This window comes from Stegostoma tigrinum, chromosome 33 (genome assembly GCF_030684315.1).
Source record: "Stegostoma tigrinum isolate sSteTig4 chromosome 33, sSteTig4.hap1, whole genome shotgun sequence".
Classification (NCBI taxonomy): domain Eukaryota; kingdom Metazoa; phylum Chordata; class Chondrichthyes; order Orectolobiformes; family Stegostomatidae; genus Stegostoma; species Stegostoma tigrinum.
In genome coordinates, this window is record NC_081386.1 from 29,143,411 (window position 1) to 29,163,490 (window position 20,080).

The 20,080-nt window shown below is 40.6% G+C and overlaps 1 protein-coding gene across 1 annotated transcript in view; it reads right to left on the minus strand.

Moving 5' to 3' along the window:
* Positions 1-18,555, minus strand: part of nox5 (NADPH oxidase, EF-hand calcium binding domain 5) — a 94,744-nt gene extending 76,189 nt beyond the window's left edge. Inside the window, exons 1-4 of the mRNA XM_059639193.1 lie at positions 18,347-18,555; positions 17,614-17,681; positions 5,223-5,290; positions 3,968-4,091 (exon numbers count right to left, since the gene is read on the minus strand). Of these exons, the coding sequence (XP_059495176.1) occupies positions 3,968-4,087 (120 nt within the window). The 5' untranslated portion in view covers positions 4,088-4,091; positions 5,223-5,290; positions 17,614-17,681; positions 18,347-18,555. The remainder of the gene's footprint in view (positions 1-3,967; positions 4,092-5,222; positions 5,291-17,613; positions 17,682-18,346) is intronic.
* Positions 18,556-20,080: the final 1,525 nt, after the last annotated feature.

Sequence of the window (20,080 nt, forward strand, 5' to 3'; positions counted from 1 at the left end):
GGAGACTATGGGCAATTTAGCATAGCCTATCTACCTAATCTACGTATGTTTGGACTGTGGGAAGAAATTCACACAGACACAGGGAGAATGTGCAAACTCCACACACACAGTCGCCTGAGGGTGGTATCAAACCCAGGCCCCTGGTGCTGTGAGGCAGCAGTACTAACCGCTGAGCCACCGTGCCAAATATGAAGTCTTTACTTGGCTATAAAGTGCTTCAGGATGTCCAGTGTTCAACAAAGGCAGATCCTGATGCAAGTCTTTCTTTTCCTTTTGGCTGCTTTCTCCATCGTCCCAAGGGCAGGTGGAATCTTTCTTTAATGTTACATTCAAAAGAAGAATTCTCCAACATGCAGAACTCCATCCATTCTGCACTGGGAATGTCAGCCTTGTTTGTGGAGTTCTGAGTGCCCCATGCTTACGATATTCCAAATTAAAATGCTCATTATAGATCAGTGAGGGATAACAGATAGTACATTTGCTTCTGAATCCAAAAGTTGTGGGTTCAAACTTAATGACAGGTCGCCATGTAAATTCTAGCAGCCAGTCAAGTGCTTTCTGAAATGACCAGAATTCATTTCCCGGATGTTGCATGAACCTGATGTCCGACCTGTCGCCTCTGTTGGCTGCTAACTATCCTAGAGCAGTGTTTGATGTTGAGGAGTAACATTTCCCAGTCCTAAACAACATCCCTCTATCAAACAGCACTTCTAAATAAGGCTTGCAGGGACTTGCTGTGCGCCAATTCTCCCACTGGTCAGCTTATTGCAATTTGAAAGTAATCAACTCATCTTAAAGTACTTTGGTACGTCCTAAGGTTCAACTTAAATTCTAGTTTCTTTATTCAGTAGATGGAGAGACAGAGAAATCAGATTGTTAGCCTTCAGGTATGAAAGGTTTAGGTTAGATTGAACAGGGTTGTTCAAAATCATGAACAACTTTAGTATAGATGGGGAGAAAATGTTTCCACTGCCAGGAAAGTTAATAACTACAGTGCAAAGGTTTAGGTTCACTTGGTAGAAGAATCAGACTGAGGTCAGAAAAATACATTCTGAGAGTGGAACAATCCAATTTGAGTCCATTAAAGTATAAAAAGGAATCTGATTATCGTGTTTTTACCAAATGAAGTGCACCACAAGGTTTCACTTTTTTCAAAAACAAAACAAACATTATTGAATGTAAAAGATTTGAACAAAATCAGCAGTCTTAATTTAATTGCACGGATCATAATTATACACATTATGTACTCAGGTTTACTTCCTCTCCCCTCAAGAATTCTCTCATAAGGCACATAAAGCTCCCTTTGTAGGGACCATCCTTAACTGTGCCACAATCCACAAATTTTTTTGTCTGTAGATATTCTTGTAGGTAATATCTTCATTTACCATCTCTTGACTGTGGATGCCTCACTCTCTTTGTCTACTTTCTTTTTCAATACTTCCAAATTAATCTGCTAGCTTCTTTCTTTTGCAATAAAACCGTGGGAGGTCCACTGTAGGTTCTCCCACTGGAGTCAAACTAGGCAGTAACCCAGCTGTTGTTTCTCACAAGTTACAAACTGAGATTAAGCCTTATCCTCTCTGCAAACGGTCAATGACGAAGTTAGTGTTTTCCTCTGCTTACAGCACAGCTCTGTCTGTCATTTATTTCGGCCACCTTCTCTCTGTGAGTTAGTAACCACATAAGTTTTCAACTGTAACTAAAAACCTTTCTCTGCAAACACCCAGATAAACAAAAACCAAATAGCCTTCCTAAGCTATACCTACAGCCATGATGATGGAGCCTGCTGCAGACCATCCCATAAGTGAATTATTCCTCATTTCCTTCAAGGAGAATAGAATCATAGCAGCCGTACAGTATGGAAGAAGGCCATTCAGCCCAATCTACACTGACCTTCCAAAGAGCATTCCAACCAGACCCACACTGCTCCCCACACCCACCAGCTGTACCCCTGTCGCACTTTATTTTCCATGACTAATCCACCTAACCTGCACATCTTTGCACTGTGGGGGGAAACCAGAGCACCCAGAGGAAATCCACATAGACATGGGAAGAATGTGCAAACTCCATACAGACAGTCACCTGAGGATGGAACTGAACCCGGATTCCTGGTGCTGTGAGGCAGCAGTGTTAACCACTGAGTTACTATGCTGCCCACAGAATTTAGCTGGGCTTTTATTCCAGATTCCAAGTCAAACAAGCATTTCCATCTGTCATTTAGAATAGTTTATTTGATTTGAGGAAGTAAGACGGGGTTCTAACCTGTCAGGCCATCACTGAATGCTTTTAAACTAACTTAATTCCCATAAGAAAATCATATTTAGTAAATTCAGTTCATGTAAACATAGCAGATGATGAGTCTCCAGCTCTTAGCTAAGTAAATTCACACGCTGTTTTATGAGCTAATGGGAACTGCAGATGCTGGAGAATTCGAGATAACAAGGTGGAGATCTGGATGAACACAGCAGGCTAAGCAGCATCTTAGGAGCAGGAAAGCTGACATTTTGGGCCTAGACCCTTCATTATAATTGGGGGAGGGGAAGAGGGTTCGGAGACTTGGATTCACTTTGCAGAACACCTATGCTTGGTTCACAATAAATAACTGCACCGCCCAGTCGCGAACCATTTCAACTCCCCCTCCCATTCCTTAGATGACATGTTCATCCTGGGCCTCCTGCAGTGCCACCACGATGCCACCCGAAGGTTGCAGGAACAGCAACTCAAATTCTGCTTGAGAACCCTGCAGCCCAATGGTGCTTGTGGATTTCACAAGCTTCAAAATCTCCCCTCCCCCTACCACATCCCAAAACTAGCCCAGCTTATCCCTGCCTCCCTAACCTGTTCTTCCTCTCACCTATCCCCTCCTCCCACCTCAAGCCCCACCCCCATCTCCCACCCCCTAACCTCATCCCACCCATTTGACCTGTCCATACTCCCTGGACTGACCTATCCCCTCCCTACCTCCCCACCTACACTCATCTTTAATGGCTCCATCCCGGCCTCTTTAACTTGTCTGTCTCCTCTCCACCTATCTTCTCCTCTGTCCATCTTTGATCCACCTCCCCCCCTCCCTATTTATTTCAGAACCCTCTTTCCCTCCCCCATTTCTGATGAAGGGTCTAGGCCCGAAACATCAGCTTTCCTGCTCCTATGATGCTGCTTGGCCCGCTGTGTTCGTCCAGCTCTACACCTTGTTATCGCTGTTTTACGATCTTACTTTACTCGCTATTAACCTCTTAAATCAACAGTTTAACCTTGTAGGTTTGATGAAATCCAGGCTCGCTTTAACTGCATATACCCAATTCCAACAGTTAATCTTTAATTCCCGGAACTAAACACAAAACACTAAAACACATGAACCATGGCAGGATATTCACAACAAGAAGAACTTACCATCTAGAATGTACTGCCTGAAATTAACTTTCAAAAAGAGTTGGGTAAACATGTGAGGGAGAAAAGTTACAGTCCTGTGGGGGAGAAATGGGCAGAATGGCCTCCATACAAGCAGTATGATTCCAAAGTTGTTTCTGGATACTGTCCACTAGCAATATATTTCTGAATGAAAATTTATATAGAATTTTCCACCAGCTGACTAATGCTTCCAGCAGAACTGTGCGGCACTGGACAAACATCATATATATTAAAATTCTGATTACACTATTACAAGCAAAAAGGCAATTCTTTCAAATAGTTCCCAAATTACTGTAGACATGCCTAACAATAAATATAATACACTGTTAAAGATGAAATTTCTTGGTGCAAATATTATCTAGTAACAAATGTATCCAGCAAGATTTTCTCTGCTTGCAATTTGTATTAAAAATATTAACCATTTCTTTATAAACCATATCTACCATTTTATTAGAGATGAAAGTTCTCCCTCTATTCCTAAAAAATGTAAAACTGCTGAGTTTTGAACTGACAACAATCATAACATGTTCTTTGTGCATTAAGAAAGTGATCTTGCCTCTTTCACTTTGAGTGCTGTCTTGAATTCTTCCAAATTAATCTCCTTATCCTCACCAGCAATATTTTCAAACTGCTTCGTTACCCATTCCAACCACTTAGCATCATCGTCTGCACTCATTGTGCTGCAACAAAAGGAGGTGGTTGAAAAGAAATGGATCAATAATTAAAGCAAGGAAAACTCATAAGCATTAACAACCCTGTTCCTACAGTGAATGGTCAGCCTCACCGCCCAACTCACCAAAGTTCTTGAAAAGCACAAGCAGATCTTTTGTTGAATACATTTATACCATCCACTTCTTTGGGAGTTTATTTTACAACTAACAGTGAAAACATAGACACTCATTTTGTTTCAGACCCTTAACATGTGTCCTTTGAAGTTTGAATGTTTTGTCATAGTGAACAATTTCAAAAGATTCACTTTATTGCAAACATTACTCTGTACCAAATCATATAATGTTTTTACACTGTATGCAGCTTTATACACTTAACCTTCTAAAGAACATCAATGTGTTTGTGAGGACTCCAAGTTGAAAGTTAATTTCACCACTTTGGATGTGAGGCAAAGTACCTACCCAAAATATTAACTGATGTTCTGTCTTCAGTTGCCTAAAGCTCCAGCACTTCCTGCTTCAGCCAATTTTCAAACGGTTATTTACAAAACTGAACTGATTTCATGAGAGAAGATTGAGACTGGGGACTCAAGTTTCTGAAGTGGTGAAATGCAGAAATATTATATCTCAACTACTGAAGACAGAGGATCACCATCGTAAGTTATGATGATGTAAATTTTTGAAAATGCTGACATACTACAAATACTTGTGATTTGAGAGCATGGCCACAACTGGTGATCTGAGCTAAATTGAATGTAACACTCAAAAAGAGACTTGTTATTACTTATAGAAGGGGATATTGGGCAGAGATGAACTGGGGAGGAAGTAAGATTATTTGCCAGTATGAAACTCATCCTATAGAGAGGTCTAAATTCAGCGAACACTAGCCCTACAACCTTCTATTTTCAAATTTCCATGATACCATTTAGCAGCTGGCCTGAGGCGAGGATAGAAAAACAACACGACAGAAACAAAATAGATGAATATTTCCTTTAGACAATAAAGGCACAACAGGGGGTTTTCTGTTTTTTATTCTATGTGCACAGACTTGTAGTCAAAACAGTTAGTGTATTGATCAAGTCTTTTACAAAGGATATTGATCAATATTTGATTAGAAATGGAAGACAAAAGTACACATATAACCTGAATAAAGCAGACGGCACCAAAAAATGCTGATTCCTTCAGTTCAGAGGCAACTTGAATGTCCTGCCCTGGAAAACAATCAGTAAAAGGTAAGAATTGAAAGAGGGATCATCAGTGTGACATTTTGCTGGATTTTTCTGGCGTATGTTGATGGGTGTTAAAGGGTTGCCAGCTCTGATGGATTCCTTGCATTTCCATTACATGAACTCCTCTAGCTAACTATCCTGCAACCATATCAGCTAGCCAATTTCATGATCAATTGTTCCATGTTTGAGTATGAGAGTCTGACCTGTGCTTACTGCTCTTGTTTGGTTAAGACTGGATGTTGATCTAGAGCTGAGTAAATTGTGCTGCCAGAAAGCTGAGCTGTAAAACATTAGCTCAGACATTTTGTGACTGCAGATATTTTAAGGCACTGTAAATAAACTTGTTGCAGAATTAGAAACTAATGTCATATCTGCACTATCCTGAGAGATATAAAATATACAACTGTTGACACTTCCACTCTTTAGGTGCTGCCTTTCATGCTAATTGAAAGTAAACAATCAGTCATTGTCTTTCCTCCTCTCATCTCTAACATGCAAAATGCAAAACAAACTTGCAGAATTCCAAAAAAATGTGGTTTACCATATATTACTGTATGAAGAATGTACCTCGTTAAAGGATTCTGAAGGAATATTTCTCCATTATAATTTGCATTACCATGAGCACACTTTATCAGTAAGCTATATGATTGTGGTGAAAGAAACAAAGATAAAAAGCATTTATGATGCTGTTGATGCATTACAAGAGGCAATCTTTTCCCTCTACAGACTTTGTTCAATTATTTTGTCCAAGTTTATTTATTGACAATTAATGCGCATAATTTATGATGCTGCTATCATCCACAGTTGGAGACCAGTTGCTACTTCAAGGCTAATGTACAACAGATTTGTGAGTTTGCATGGTAATTATTTAAATCAAAACTGCACAAACTTGTTTCCATGCACCCCAGGATTTCAATCTCGCCTGCAACTCACACCATGAGGTGACGCCTTCCCCTCATTTTTAGACTCCTTATAGCCAAACTGCCCTCAGTTTTACTCATGGTAAAGGTTTGAATCTCCATACCTTGCCGTAAGCTGCTTTCAAGATACAGGTTTTATAAACATCACCATTATTTCTGGCCAAAACAGAGACGACTGAGTAAATGCCCCATCAATTCTCCCTGGAATAAGTGACTAGGGTTGACGTGTGCTGTGTAACTATCCTCCACTTACTGTACTTTGCTGACGCAACACCCCTGTTTTTATTGAAGGTTTTTCCTGTAGATTCAATTATCTGTTTTGCGTGCCACAGGCACTTCATAAAAAGACTCTAAACACCCTAATAGAGGTGTGATGGTGATCAATTTATCCCTGATATCTTTATACAGAACTCTGAATGCAATATATAAAAACCTGAGAAAAATCTTCTCTATGTGCGGCAAAGATCAGTGCTGAGTCCACTGTTTTTTGTCATTTATATAAATGATTTGGATGTGAACATAGGAGGTATTGTTAAGCAAGATTGCAGAAGACACCAAAATTGGAGGTGCAGTGGACAGTGAAGGAGGTTACCCCAGAGTACAATGGGACCTTAATTAGGTAGGCCAAGAAGTGGCAGATGGAGCTCAATTTAGATAAATGTGAAGTGGTACATTTTGGAAAGGCAAATCAGGGCAAGACTTTTATACACATAATGGTAAAGTCCTGCAGAGTGTTGCTGAACAAACAAACCCTGGAGTGCAGGTTTGTAACTCCTTGAAAGTGGGAATGCCGGTAGACAGGATAGTGAAGAAAGCATTTGGTGCACTTGCTTTTATTGGTCAGTGCTTTGAATGTAGGATTTGCGAGGTCATGTTCCAGCTACACAGGACATTGGTGGGGCCACTTTTGGAGTACTGTGTTCAATTCCGGTTTCCCTGCTATAAGAAAGACGTTGTGAAACTTGCGAGGGTTCAGAACAGATTTACAAGGATGTTGCCAGGATTGGAGGGCTTGAGCTGTAGAAAGAGGCTGAACAGACTGGAACTATGTTCCCTGGAATGTTGGAGGCTGAGGGGTAACATTTTGGAAGTTTATAAAATTATGAGGGACATGGACAGGGTGGATAAACAAGGTCTTGTCCACAGGATGAGGAAGTACAAAACCAGAGATTTAAGGTGAGAGGGGAAAGATTTAAAAGGGGCCTAAGGGAAAATGTTTACATGCAGAAGGTGGTGCATGTATGAAAGGTGCTGCCAGAGGAAGTGGTGGAGACTGGTACAATTACAACATTTAAAAGGCATCTGGATGGGTATATGAACAGGAAAGATTTAGAGGGATATGAGCCAAATGGGGCTGAATTAATTTAGGATATCTGGTCAGCATGGATGAGTTTGACTAAGGGGACTGTTTTCATGCTGTACAGCTCTATGGCTCTATGTTCGTACTCACTGTCAATTGTTATAAAAAACCATTTGGTTTACCAATGTCCTTTCGGGAAGGAATCTACCAACCTGCCCTGGTTTGGCCTACGCATAACACTCTACAACAACCTGGTTGACTCTTAACTGCCCTCTGGGCAATTGGGGATTGGCAATAATGTCTGGCCTATCTAGTGACACCCACATTCCATGAACAAGGGGAAAAAACAATTATTGCCATTTTCTTCTGGTGGTAATTTTTAGATCATATTAATTGAAATCAATAATTCATTCTTTGTTCAATCTTTTGGGAGCCTTTCACCTACTGGATCAACCAGGTTTGATTTTCCACCAGTGTTACACAAAGATACTTAACGTATCTGCAGTTGCTAAAGGTATACAGGGCTTTAGGGAGGTCACACCTTGAGTATTGTGTGCAGTTTTAGTCTCTTAGTCTGAAGAAGGACATTCTTGCTACTGAGGGAGTCCAGCAAAGGTTCATCAGACTGATTCACAGGGTGGCAGGACTGACATATGAAAAAACACTGGATCAACTGGGCTTGTAGTCAGAGGAATTTAGAAGAATGAGGGGGCGGGGGGGTCTCATAGAAACCTATGAGATCCTGATGGAATTGGATAGGCTGGATGTGGGAAGAATGTCACTGATGCTGGGGAAGTCCAGAACTAGGGGTCACAGTCTAAGAATAAGGGGTAAGCCACTCAGGACTGAAACGAGGAAGAATTTCTTCACTCAGAGAGTTGTGAACCTGTGGAATTCTCTCCTATAAGAAGCGGTTGGGGCCAGTTCATTGGATATATTCAACAGGGAGCTGCCCATGGCCCTTGTTACTAAAGGGGTCAAGGCATATGGAGAGAAAGAGGGAATGGGATACTGACATCGCACAATCAGCCATGATCATATTGAACGGTGGTGCAAGCTCGAATGGCCTATTCCTGTGCTTACTTTTTCTGAATCCGTGCTCATGCTATATCCCTGTGAACAGCTTTTGTATCTGACTGTTAACCCATTCTGAAAACAAAGTACTGAGCTTTGAGAAAAATTTAGCACAGGTTCAGGGCCCATCACAAGTATTGAATTAACCAGCAACTACACGAAACGTTAAATATGAGTGGGTGATTTTATACATTTCCTAGTATTTAAAATGCAATCCAGCATACGTTAAAAACTCAGTTACCTTAAAGGAATGGCCAGAGGACTGAAGACAAAAAGGAGAAAAAAGAGTCAATTTATCAATCAAACTTTGCAGTAATATACCTTTATTTACTTCACTCCTTTGTAGGTTGAGGATGGATGCAGCTCTGGTCATCAGAAATGTTACACTCTAGCTGTTTGTTTCTCTTGTGTGGACTTGTCCATGTCAGGTGGACCTGTAGAGGCAGTACCTGATGCTTTCCATGATCAGCGATTGGCTCTGTCAGCCCTTCAGTTCAGAGCACTCAGCTGGTACCGCAGTTTTTTATAGTGAATCAGACTCCGGACCAATTAAGTGGGTGCCCCTATGAAAATCTTAATGAGCAATAGTTTCTGGGATGGGGTTGGGGTGGAGATGCTTGGCACCTGGAAACAATATCAAACTCTGTTTCCCATCTCCAGAAGGAAAACGCAGTTTGCAAACTTCGCTCATCGTAACACAGTTTATAATGAAAGTGATTTTAGTAGCTTCAAAGCTCAACAGTTTCCTCAAAAGTCTTATCTCCTAAATTCTGGAGTTCAGTCACCAGTGAAGCAAGGTTTCACCATTTGGCACCAATCATATGCCCCTGTCATCTGACCGTGTTGCAGTCACATTCCCCTTCCTTACTGTGCCAAATGGAAAAACAAACCCTTGGCTATTTGATTACATATTGCTGTGATAATAGCATGCACTAGAGATGAAAACAGGTCCAAAACAAGCAAGTAAATTCTGCCAAACAATATTTCTCCCGTCCCCAATATATTCACAAACAAATTGGTCCAAATGCAACAAAAAAAAACAATATTAGCCCCCTGATTTCCTTCTCTGGGACTTCTCACAGGAATATATATTCAATATTTCAGGAATCAATATTTAAATACTTACAGATCATGAACAATCCCAGAGATTTGGCAAGCCCTCTTTCAAGGCAGCTTTTTCTTTCTTTAAAAATGAGCATGATGCAAAGTATATTGTTAATGTTGAAGAGACTGTACCCATTGAGCCCAATATGTACGTATGATTAATAGCAGCTTTTACAAATCGGGGAAGACTCTGGGCACAAAAAGAGAATGAGCAAGGGGTGCTGTGGTAATGGCTCCACTTCTGAGGCTGGAGAGCAGGGTTCAAGTCCCACCTGCTCCAGAGGTGTGTCATAACATCTCTGAAAAGGTTGAATAGAAGAAAACAAAGAACCAGCAATGAGGGTCTTGTGAAGCTCCAGGTTCGGGTCTCACCTGCCCTGGGACTTGCATTGCCTTGGGAGTTGCACATGGGAACCTAGCAGAATCCCTGATGTAGCAGAATCCAAAGGAATAGCAGGAAATCGAAGAGTCTGCTAGGCAATTCCCTGGTGTCGGAAACCCTCTAAAATATCCATTTAAGTTGGGTAGTTAATTAAATTGTTACCCAGAAAAGATTAGACAAATAAAAACAGTGTCTAACTCAGGGTAACTCAGTAATGCCACCCTGACTACACCATCTCCTTTACACTGGAGGTGATAACCCTGTCCCTACCCATCTGACACCCCACCCTCCTAGCACCCTACCTCCTGGCACACTAAAGTCCTCCATACCATATGTATTTAGCCTTTCACAGGAGCTGTCAGAATGCCTGCCTGCAATGCTGGATCTTTAAATCACAGAAAGCAGCAACCAACTTCTGTGAAAAAGGGAGAATGATTTGCCTTTCCCTGACCATGACAGAATTAATGTTCACTCTGCATTTGTAAGGAACCCTGGCTGGAACCTCCTGGCAGAAAGGTCTTTCTGAATATTAAGAAGGAGTTGAGTGGCTATGTGCATGTGATTGCCACTCCTTGAAACATCTGGCCCAATATGTCCAAAAAGATGGATTAAAAAATTATATTAATGACCTCTGGTGGTGTAATGATATCATCTATACCTCTGGGTCAGACGGTTCAAGTCCCATCTCAGGATAGACCTGGGTGTGTCACCTAACATATCCAAACAGGTAAAAAAAACAATTTCCACCTGGGAGTGTTCATCTGCAGAAATGAAAATGAAAAGGAATCACTGTGTATCCTGTACTGGCTAATGTGAATAAACCTATGTTGAAGACAGACCCACTCCTGCTAATTTGCCAGATTATTACGAACATAAGAAATAGAAGCAGGAGTAGGCCATTCAGCCCTTCAAGACTGCCCTGCCATTCAACAAAACCATGGATGATAAGCCACGGAGTTCAACTCCACTTCTGTATCAGTTCAGCATAGCCCTCAATTTCCTGATATATCAAAATCTATCAACCTCCTCTTTAAATCCTTCCAGTGATCTAACTTTCATAATCCTTTGGCATTCGCCAGATTAACATAAGATACCTGTGGATGCAAACACGCAAAGGAAATATGCAGACTATTCTAGATGGTGGTAATAAAGAGATCCTAACTCTGACGCAGGGGCCATGGCAGTGATTGAGATAACACAGTGTAGAGCTGGAGGGCCACAGCAGGCCAGGCATCATCAGAGGAGCAGGAAAGTTGACGTTTCAGGTCATTTTGGGATCATGTCAGAAAGGTCCCGACCTGGAACATCAATTTTCCTGCTCCTCTGATGATGCCTGGCCTGCTGTGTTCCTCGAGCTCCACAATGTATTATCTCAGACTCAGACAGCAGCTCTTACTATCTCTGAGGGCAGTGGTTGAGTGTGCTTCTTTGCTATTTCTTATTTTGGTACCTGTTTGTCATATATTTAATCGAATATTTCCTGGTTGCATAACCCATGTCAAAACAATTCTCAGTGCTTCAATATTCCAGCCACACCTTTTGTTATGTGTGTGACAGGTACAATCGAAATTCAGACATGGAAACAAATAACATCAACTTAGATTTGTTTCACACTAATGACTGGTTTGTTTGGCTGCAGATGTTTCATAATTATAGCCTCTTTATGACTCAGTTTGTTTATTTGACATTAATCCCCTCTGATTCCAGAAGCTTTAAGCCCTGAGTTAAGTCGTACAGGATTCTGCAGCTCTCTTTAATAACCGTACCAAACTGAGTTGTGTTGTTCTCAAGCTTACTCTACGCAGAGAAAGGCTTAGAGCATATAACAGCCGCTAACCCACCCAGTTCAAACGCAAAGTGGTTCAGATAGAGAGCTGAAGAGGGCAAACAACAGCTGGTGCATAGAAACTAGTTGTTAATAAACATGGAAAGTTTCCAGGAATCCATGAAATAATTCGTATGAGTAATAGCCATTCAATCCAATAAGAACAGAGAGGTTACATGCGCTGGGAAAGAATGAACAGGCCGGGTCCCTTTCCTCTAGATTAGACTGAGGGGGACTAGATGGAGATCTCCAAGATTAGGAAGTAGTTTGACGTGGTAGACACAAGTGGTGAAGTTATCAACCATGGGTAAGACCAGAGCTAGGAACCAAAAATATAGGACAGTCATGGATAAATCTGTGAAAGAATTCAGGGGAAGCATCTTTACCCTCAAAATGGTGAGAATATGGAAATCACTCTCAAGAGGTGAAGTAAATGATTAAGATAATGGCGTACATATACTTAAAGGAGAGCTAGATAAACACAAGAGGGAGAATGAATCAAAGAGGAATTAGGAGAAGACTTGTGTGGGACATTAACATTGCCTGAGACCTACCATGTTGATATGCCCACTTTTACTTTATGATATTTTGTGTCAGAATCCATAAGAAATCCAACCTTTGATTCCCCCCCGCCCCGCCTTCATTCTGATCACCTTTCCACCATGACCATTGCTATTTTTGTTTTGTTCATTCACAGGATGTAGGTGTCACTGGCCAGGCCAGCATTCATTACCCACCCATAATTGGATTAAGTCGTATATCAGCCACCAGGTAAGGATGGCAGTTTCCTGCCCTAAAGGACATTAGTGAACCAGACGGGCTTTTCCTGACAATCAACAATGGTTTCACGGTCATCATTAGACTTCTAATTCCAGATATTTATTGAATTCAAATTCCAACATTTGCTGTGGCAGGACTCGAATACAGGTCCCCAGAATATTACCAGGATCTCTGGATGAATAGTCTAAAAATAATACCACTAGGCCATTGCCTCCCCATTTAGGAGGGGTTCTGCCAGGGGAATCCCTGAATCTGCATCAGGACTGTCAGGCAAACACAGGCACACCGCCACTGATGTCAGCCTTCACTCCCCATCTATTGACGAGAGCTTTCACTGATTTAGTGACTTTCACACAGATGAATAGTCCTAACCTCTCACAGAATGTCATTACAATCTAGTCATTGATCAAATGAAGCAAATATTGACAGTATTGATGAAGCGAGACAGATGTTTAAATTTTTGGAGACACTTAGAGGGAACTCCACGTGATAATTTAAGACAGAATGTGGCTTCCTTGAGAAATCACATCTCTTGCTCAATCCCTTAACTACACCATAGGCCAGATTTTGCAATAGCCAAAATTTCAGCAGGTCAATCTTTACTCAGCTGAAACTAACAGCGAATTTGAGAGTCTGCAAATGTTCTGGACCAGAGGGAAATCCAGATGTTTCCATGAGTAATTTTACACTTATTCAGGTGGGTATTCCTCTTGAAATTCCCTGGGATGAAATCTCCAGCATGTAGTGAATTGATGTAAACTTCAAATTTGATACTGTTACATCTTGAAAAAGCTACACTGTATTGAATGTTTTCAGCATGCTGATTTCAAAATTGTGGGAAAAAAAACCTTCACTGACACAGAAAAACTCATATTATAGAATATCAGATGTATCTATTGTGATGAAAGTTGCCACCTATTTTGATTTTTAAAAAAATTTTAAAAATATTTTTGTGTCTTTATCCTATTAAAATCTGTTATTTCGCTATCTGTGAACTTAAATTAAAAGTAAAGGGAATCGATGGTTTCAACTTCCTTTATTGCTTCACTGTGACTGGCTGCTTATCCCAGTGTCTGACATCGCTGCTGCTAGATGCCTGGGGATCCCTTTGGCCAGACTTAACTGACCGCCAGGTAGAGAGGACACCCATGCTACTGAGACCACTGGTGCTTTTTGAGCAGATTTCTTTGAGATCCACAGTGAGGGTCATTACTTCACCACTGACAACAATACATTGTGTATTTTTGGTTTTTAACTGCTGCAACAATTAGGAGTAATATAATTGAAGCACTTCTGATGAAATTCAGTTTGCCTTCTTATTTCTGACTGCTTTTCATCGATAAATATCTCAGAGAGAAGAAGAAGTTTTTTTTTAAAGTAACACTTGATACTGGTCCTACCCTATTGAAGGAAATGAATCCAACCCCACTATGGCATTTGCCAGTTTTATTGGCTTTTCTTTCAGTGGCACTAAAATATTTCTCCAAGCTGATATCTGGGTTGCACTTTAGACTCACAATGCTTGATACTTTCAGGAAGAGAGAAACTGGACAAAGGATGTTAGATTTATTTGCTTCCTTAAATGAAACCTGTGTTTCCCGGGTATTTTAACAAGCGTGTGTGCTATTACCTAACTCTCTGGTTCCAGTTGTATTTATTTCTGGGTTCTCTCACTGGATCCGTGTCACTCTGAGTTGCAACATGCTGCTCTTAGTGAGTTGTTTCCTCCCTGATTTAGTTTTGGAATAAAGAAACAGGTTAAATGAGCTTTCTTTCCCAAATGACTTGTTAGTCAGGATTGAGCTGTCATTTAGAAACCAAAATAAAGCACACAAAAACCATTAATCGACAGCTCTTTAGCGTTACTTCACGATAATAAAATGATTAAATATATTTTCTAGGTGACCACATCAAAGGAAGAATATTTTCATTGACGGTCTCTTAAACAACTGGTAGACATTCCAAAAGCCTTGGCAAAGTGGTACTACACTAACTAAATCTGACAATTACCGATCCGGCATGCTGTCAGGGTCCAAGGAGAGTTGATAGGCAGCAAGCTCAAGGGGTTTAGGAATGTTTCGAGTATGGGGCTAAGGTGGGTAATGTCACTAAGGGCAATATCAGTGAGGAAGCTAATGGCCTAAATTGATTACAGTGTCATTCCAGAAAGGTCCAGGAGATCAAACTCAGGCTGCCCTCTCAGCTAGTCTCCAGGGTGGCGGTGGGGGATGTTGCGATGCACGTCCAATATCACTTGGACCATTTATATAGCAGATACGCCCCATTGACATGATGAGGGACAGATGCGGGAGGAATGCTGGGAAATGACTGAATAGAAGTTTGTTGAGGAGGCAGATTTTGAAGGGGGAATGAAGAAGAGAGAAGCAGGAAGACATTTAGAGTTCCTGAGAGTCAGGTCAGGAGATTGAAATTCCGAATACTGGCCAGTACATGGAATGGGAGGGGATGTGGAGGCTGGGACAAATGACAGTTTGAAAAGCACAGCTCATGAAGGGCTGAAGCAAATTGCAGAGTATGAGTGAGGTGGGGGAAGGTGGCAAGGATGTAGAAATCTCATGGGTGAAAATCAGCATTTTTGTATGCAGTGTTTTCAGAGACAGGGAATCAATGGTGGTCTTCATATGTGTTTTACACATATTTACACTAGATTTGTTTAGCTGATCTAATTAGGAATTCTGAATAGCCAGCAAAGGCCACATTTTGTTTAGGTATTGTTTTAAAATTAATCAATATGTCATGTGAAGTTAAGAACTAAACCAAGAATACCTTGAGAGTCAATGTATGATAAGAGCAAGCCCATTCTGGCAATTCAACCCATAAAGACAGGTGTGAATATTGTAAATCACGCATGAACCACACCCAGAGTTTAGTATGAACCAGTCTATTGTGAAAGGGCAGCATGTGTGAAATTTTAGACCAATGTGACAAGTGAACAGTCTATTGTGACCATGCTGTAGCCGTAAGAGGTTACTTGCCCTGGTTTCTTTCAAGAGACAGATTCAATGACAGGCAATAAGCTGGCTACTGAAGACTACATGAATAAACAGCTTTGGTGGCCTTGCATTATTTTTAATGCAGACTGAATGGGTGTGGCCAGTTCTCTCAGATTAGGATTTCTAGGTTTTGGTTTCTCAGTAGCACCAGAGGCTTTTCAGGTCTCAACAGAATTGGAAGCTACAGTAAGTATCTCCTGGCTATTACTCTCTCTAAAATTTCTCTTGATGTTTTATCCTCTTGGATTGGAGAACTGCATTTGAGAATCTGCATTTTTCTGAATTTTCCTTTTTTGCCAAGGGGTGTGTTTATGCAGTGTTGCTATATTGGAACAGTTAATTTGTAATAATCACTATGTCTATTATTCAGTTATGTTTTCCAACAGACTTGTTATTCTAAAATCCTCTTTCTTTGCTTGTATTTTAACTACAATGTTTAAATAAACTGTGTTTTGCTTAACATTGAGTAGTTTGACCAGTTGCATTGAATCTGGGCCAAACACTTTACATTTGCCTTTAAAATAAGAAATTGTTAGGGTTTAAGCTTTCTTCTTAAAATATTTTGAAGAGGTCTGGTCTGGTCCATAACATTATCAGATGAGAACTGTGCTCTAGTTATTTAAGCTTTGCACCACAAATATCCCCTCCTTGCTATTTGCGTACCAAGAACGCTTGCAAGCAAAGATTTAAGCTCTGCATAGCTGTTGGTTGAAGGAAGTAGAAATTATACATTGCGAGTGTATTTTCAGTTCATGGAGTGAGTGAAAAACAGTCCAGTTCAGAGCTTGTCCCCAAATCCTTTCAGTTTGTGTGGTTCAAAACAGGCACATGCCTGGCATGTGCCACAAACTGTCTCGGACAGTCCAGTGCAAGAAGAAAAAAAAAAGTCTGAATATTTATCTGGCCTGAATCAGAATTCCAAACTCTATTAGCTGGTTTCACTTATTCAGTTTCCTTCACTTAATCTTCCATGAGAAAAATACAGAAATTGTCACTCGAAACCAGCTTCTAGATACAGCACCGGTGAAAGGCCGTAAAAAAAACTACAGAGTCTTATCAGATTATCACGTGCAGCATGCAAGCAAACAGCTGGGAGTAGCACTAGTGATGTGATGCCACAGGAACATAGGAAACAGGAGTAGGAGGAGGCCATTCAGCCCCTTGAGTTCTGCTCCACCACTCAGCCTGATCATGGCTGATCTTTTACCTCAACACTATTTTCCTGCCTACCCACATGTCATTTGCTCTTACTAATATCTAGAAATCTACCAATCTCCCTTCTGGGGTAGAGAATTCTAATGGATTTGAGTGAAGACATTCCTCCTTAGTCCTAAATGGCCTATCTTTTAGCCCTGGTTCCAGAAGTCACCGAAGAGTTTGGGAAATGTATGTGTGTGCACATGTGTGATAGTGGTGTGGGGGCACAAGAAATAGATCATTAAGCACACTTCCTACATAAAACCTCCGTACCTACACTGTGTCACACATTTAAAAGAACAACCAAATGACAGATTAGAAATGCACCATCTCTCACGACTTAGATAATGAGATGGTAAAACATAGAATTGAAGCCAAATCTTTATTCACTTCCAAGCATTGTTTACAGAGACACACATTAGCATTAGCCTCCAATTCAACTTCCAAAGTTTCAACCTGCAATAGTACAGAAGATAATTTAATCAACCTGTCCAGAGATCTGGAGCAGGTTGGGACTTGAACACAGGCCTCCTGACTCAGAGTTAGGAACGCTACTACAAGATCCCTACTTAAACCCACAATTAATGCCCAATATCTAAATATAATTAGACATTTTGATTCATACATAATGAACACTACCATCTCTGTTCAAAACCTTTGAAGGAATTATGTACAAAAGAATGTATCTGAGCAAAAGGTCTTGTCCTACCTGTGGACCAAAAGGTCAGTGTTCAAACCCCACTTCAGAATGTGTGTGCCAGAACATGTCCAATGAAGCTGAGTAATAAAATAAAGTCGGAATTGGTCTTCATGTTCATCAACTGAATTTGTATTCAATATGGTGTGAATGGAAAGCGAAAAGGTCTTTTGGAATTCCATGTAATGGGAATAAATGAGAACGGATTTGGTTGACTGAAATTTAGTGCAAAAATGTATATTACTAATTTTGTTAAATAGCATGATACTAAAAACAAAAAGATGTGACATTCAATGCATGATTTATCTTAATTAAATGATCTTAAGCAGCAAGGGTCGGAATGCTACAGTTAGCTTTCAGGAGAAGTCGGCTTGGTTTTCCACCCCTAAATGCTATCCAGTTACTGCCACTGGAACAGAGATGTCCAGTTAGAACAGGATTAAGTTTAACCCCTAATCCCTTCAATGACTCAACAGTCTCCTTGGCTGTCACTTTATCAGTTTCTGCGAGGAAGGATAGCTCATTGGGTGAGGTACCATAGGGTTTTATGGAGCTGTAGCCCAACATGATGAGCAGTCATTTTCCATGAGGAAGGGACAGAATATTGGGAATACCCCACCAATCAATTTTTTTACAAAAAATATAGAAAACAAACATCATGAATTAAACAACAGTGCATTAAATTGGATCTTTACATAGCTAGACGCTTTAAAAATAAACCTTAAAAAGTAGAGAAAAGATTTACCTTGTCATTGCTCACAGCCGTGTCAAAAGAGCTACAGTCACCATCCAAAGCATCTTACAGCAAATCTATTTAAAGTATTTCTATCTATTGACTTATTTTCCCTCTTGTGTACATAGATCTATCGGAGTACAGAATTGTCTGATGTGTCTTCCTGGTGGAACACAAGGTTTTCATACGATGCCTTCACGCCGATTTGTGATGGTTATGTGTGTTCATCCGTAGATTAAAGCATCTTCAACGATTCATCAGGGAGCATGTGCTGTTGACAACCTATTCCCAGTTACACTTCTTGAAGTGGTTACAGTTTCAGATGACACTAAGATACAGTTTTCAGAAGCATACCTAATTCCATACATAAGGCTGAATATTAATGAAGCGTCTAATCAAATACGTCTGCTCCTGAAAACGTTTATGGTATTAATCAGTTCCAGAAAGCCTAATTTTCAAAATGCAACATCTAATTGAAAGGAAAACAGTATCAACAAATAACCAATGAAATGTTTCCAGGGTACAAATTTAGGAAACACAATTATTTCCTCAACTTTAGGACAGATCTTGAATTTTCTCCTTAAGAAAAATTCATTCAGGAACAGATGGTGCTGACATTTTATTCACAATTGCATCTTTCAAGTGGTTATTGAAGGACCTGAATTTATATAACGCCTTCCAGAACATTTAGGTGTCTCAAAACAAACTGCTGCTAATTATGAGATTGGTAGAGCTGAAGATACAGGAAGCATAGCAGCTGAGTTGCACACAGGACGCTCAGTGATGCAAAAGTGAAATGTTGTAGATGCTACCAATTGGTAACTAGAACAGAAATTATTAGAAATGCTCAGCAGTTCATGCAGCAGTTGTGGAGAGAGGAACAGGGTTAATGTTTTTGTCCGTGACATTTCATCAGCATTGAGCAAAGCCTGGAGGCCGGAGGTGTTAAATCCAACACAAAGTCCTGAGATAACAAGGTGTAGAGCTGGATGAACACAGCAGGCCAAGCAGCTTCTCAGGAGCAGGAAAGCTGACGTTTCAGGCCGCCTGAAACGTCAGCTTTCCTGCTCCTCTGATGCTGCTTGGCCTGCTGTGTTCATCTAGCTCTACTCCTTGTTATCTCGGATTCTCCAGTATCTGCAGTTCCTACTAACTCTGTAACAAACGCCTGAGCATCATTTTGTAAATCACTGCATTACCCACAGGAATTCTTCTCGGCTGGGGTCTCAGCCCAACAATCTTCAGCTTCTTCCTGCATTTTCTCTGTCGTAAGATAATGTTGGTTTACACTTCTACAGCTCTTTATACAGATATTGAAGCCAATCCTGCCTGCCTCCAGCAATGCCTGGACCACATCCAAGATTTGACAGACAAGTAGCATATTAATGTCTTTCACTGGCTATCTCAAGTTTCAGAAAAGAGTGAAATAAAATTATTTTAGCTGACAACATCGTAAGCCTCAGCACCAAGCCAGAGGATTAACTGGACTGATATCACCAACAGTTTAGGTCCAGGAAGGAGACAGAAATGCTTCATCTTTGCACCTTTCAAAGACTCTCCGATCCAAAACATTCATGTCACAAGGGCCTCGCCACTCACTTGCCTTTGTACAGCATGTTCAATTAGTAAAACATCCAAATGCACTTCATTGGAGAGTTACTAAACAAACTGAGCTACACAATGAGGTTTCAGGACAAACAACCAAAACGTCTGGACGGTTTAAGGAGGGAATTCCAGAACTTTCGG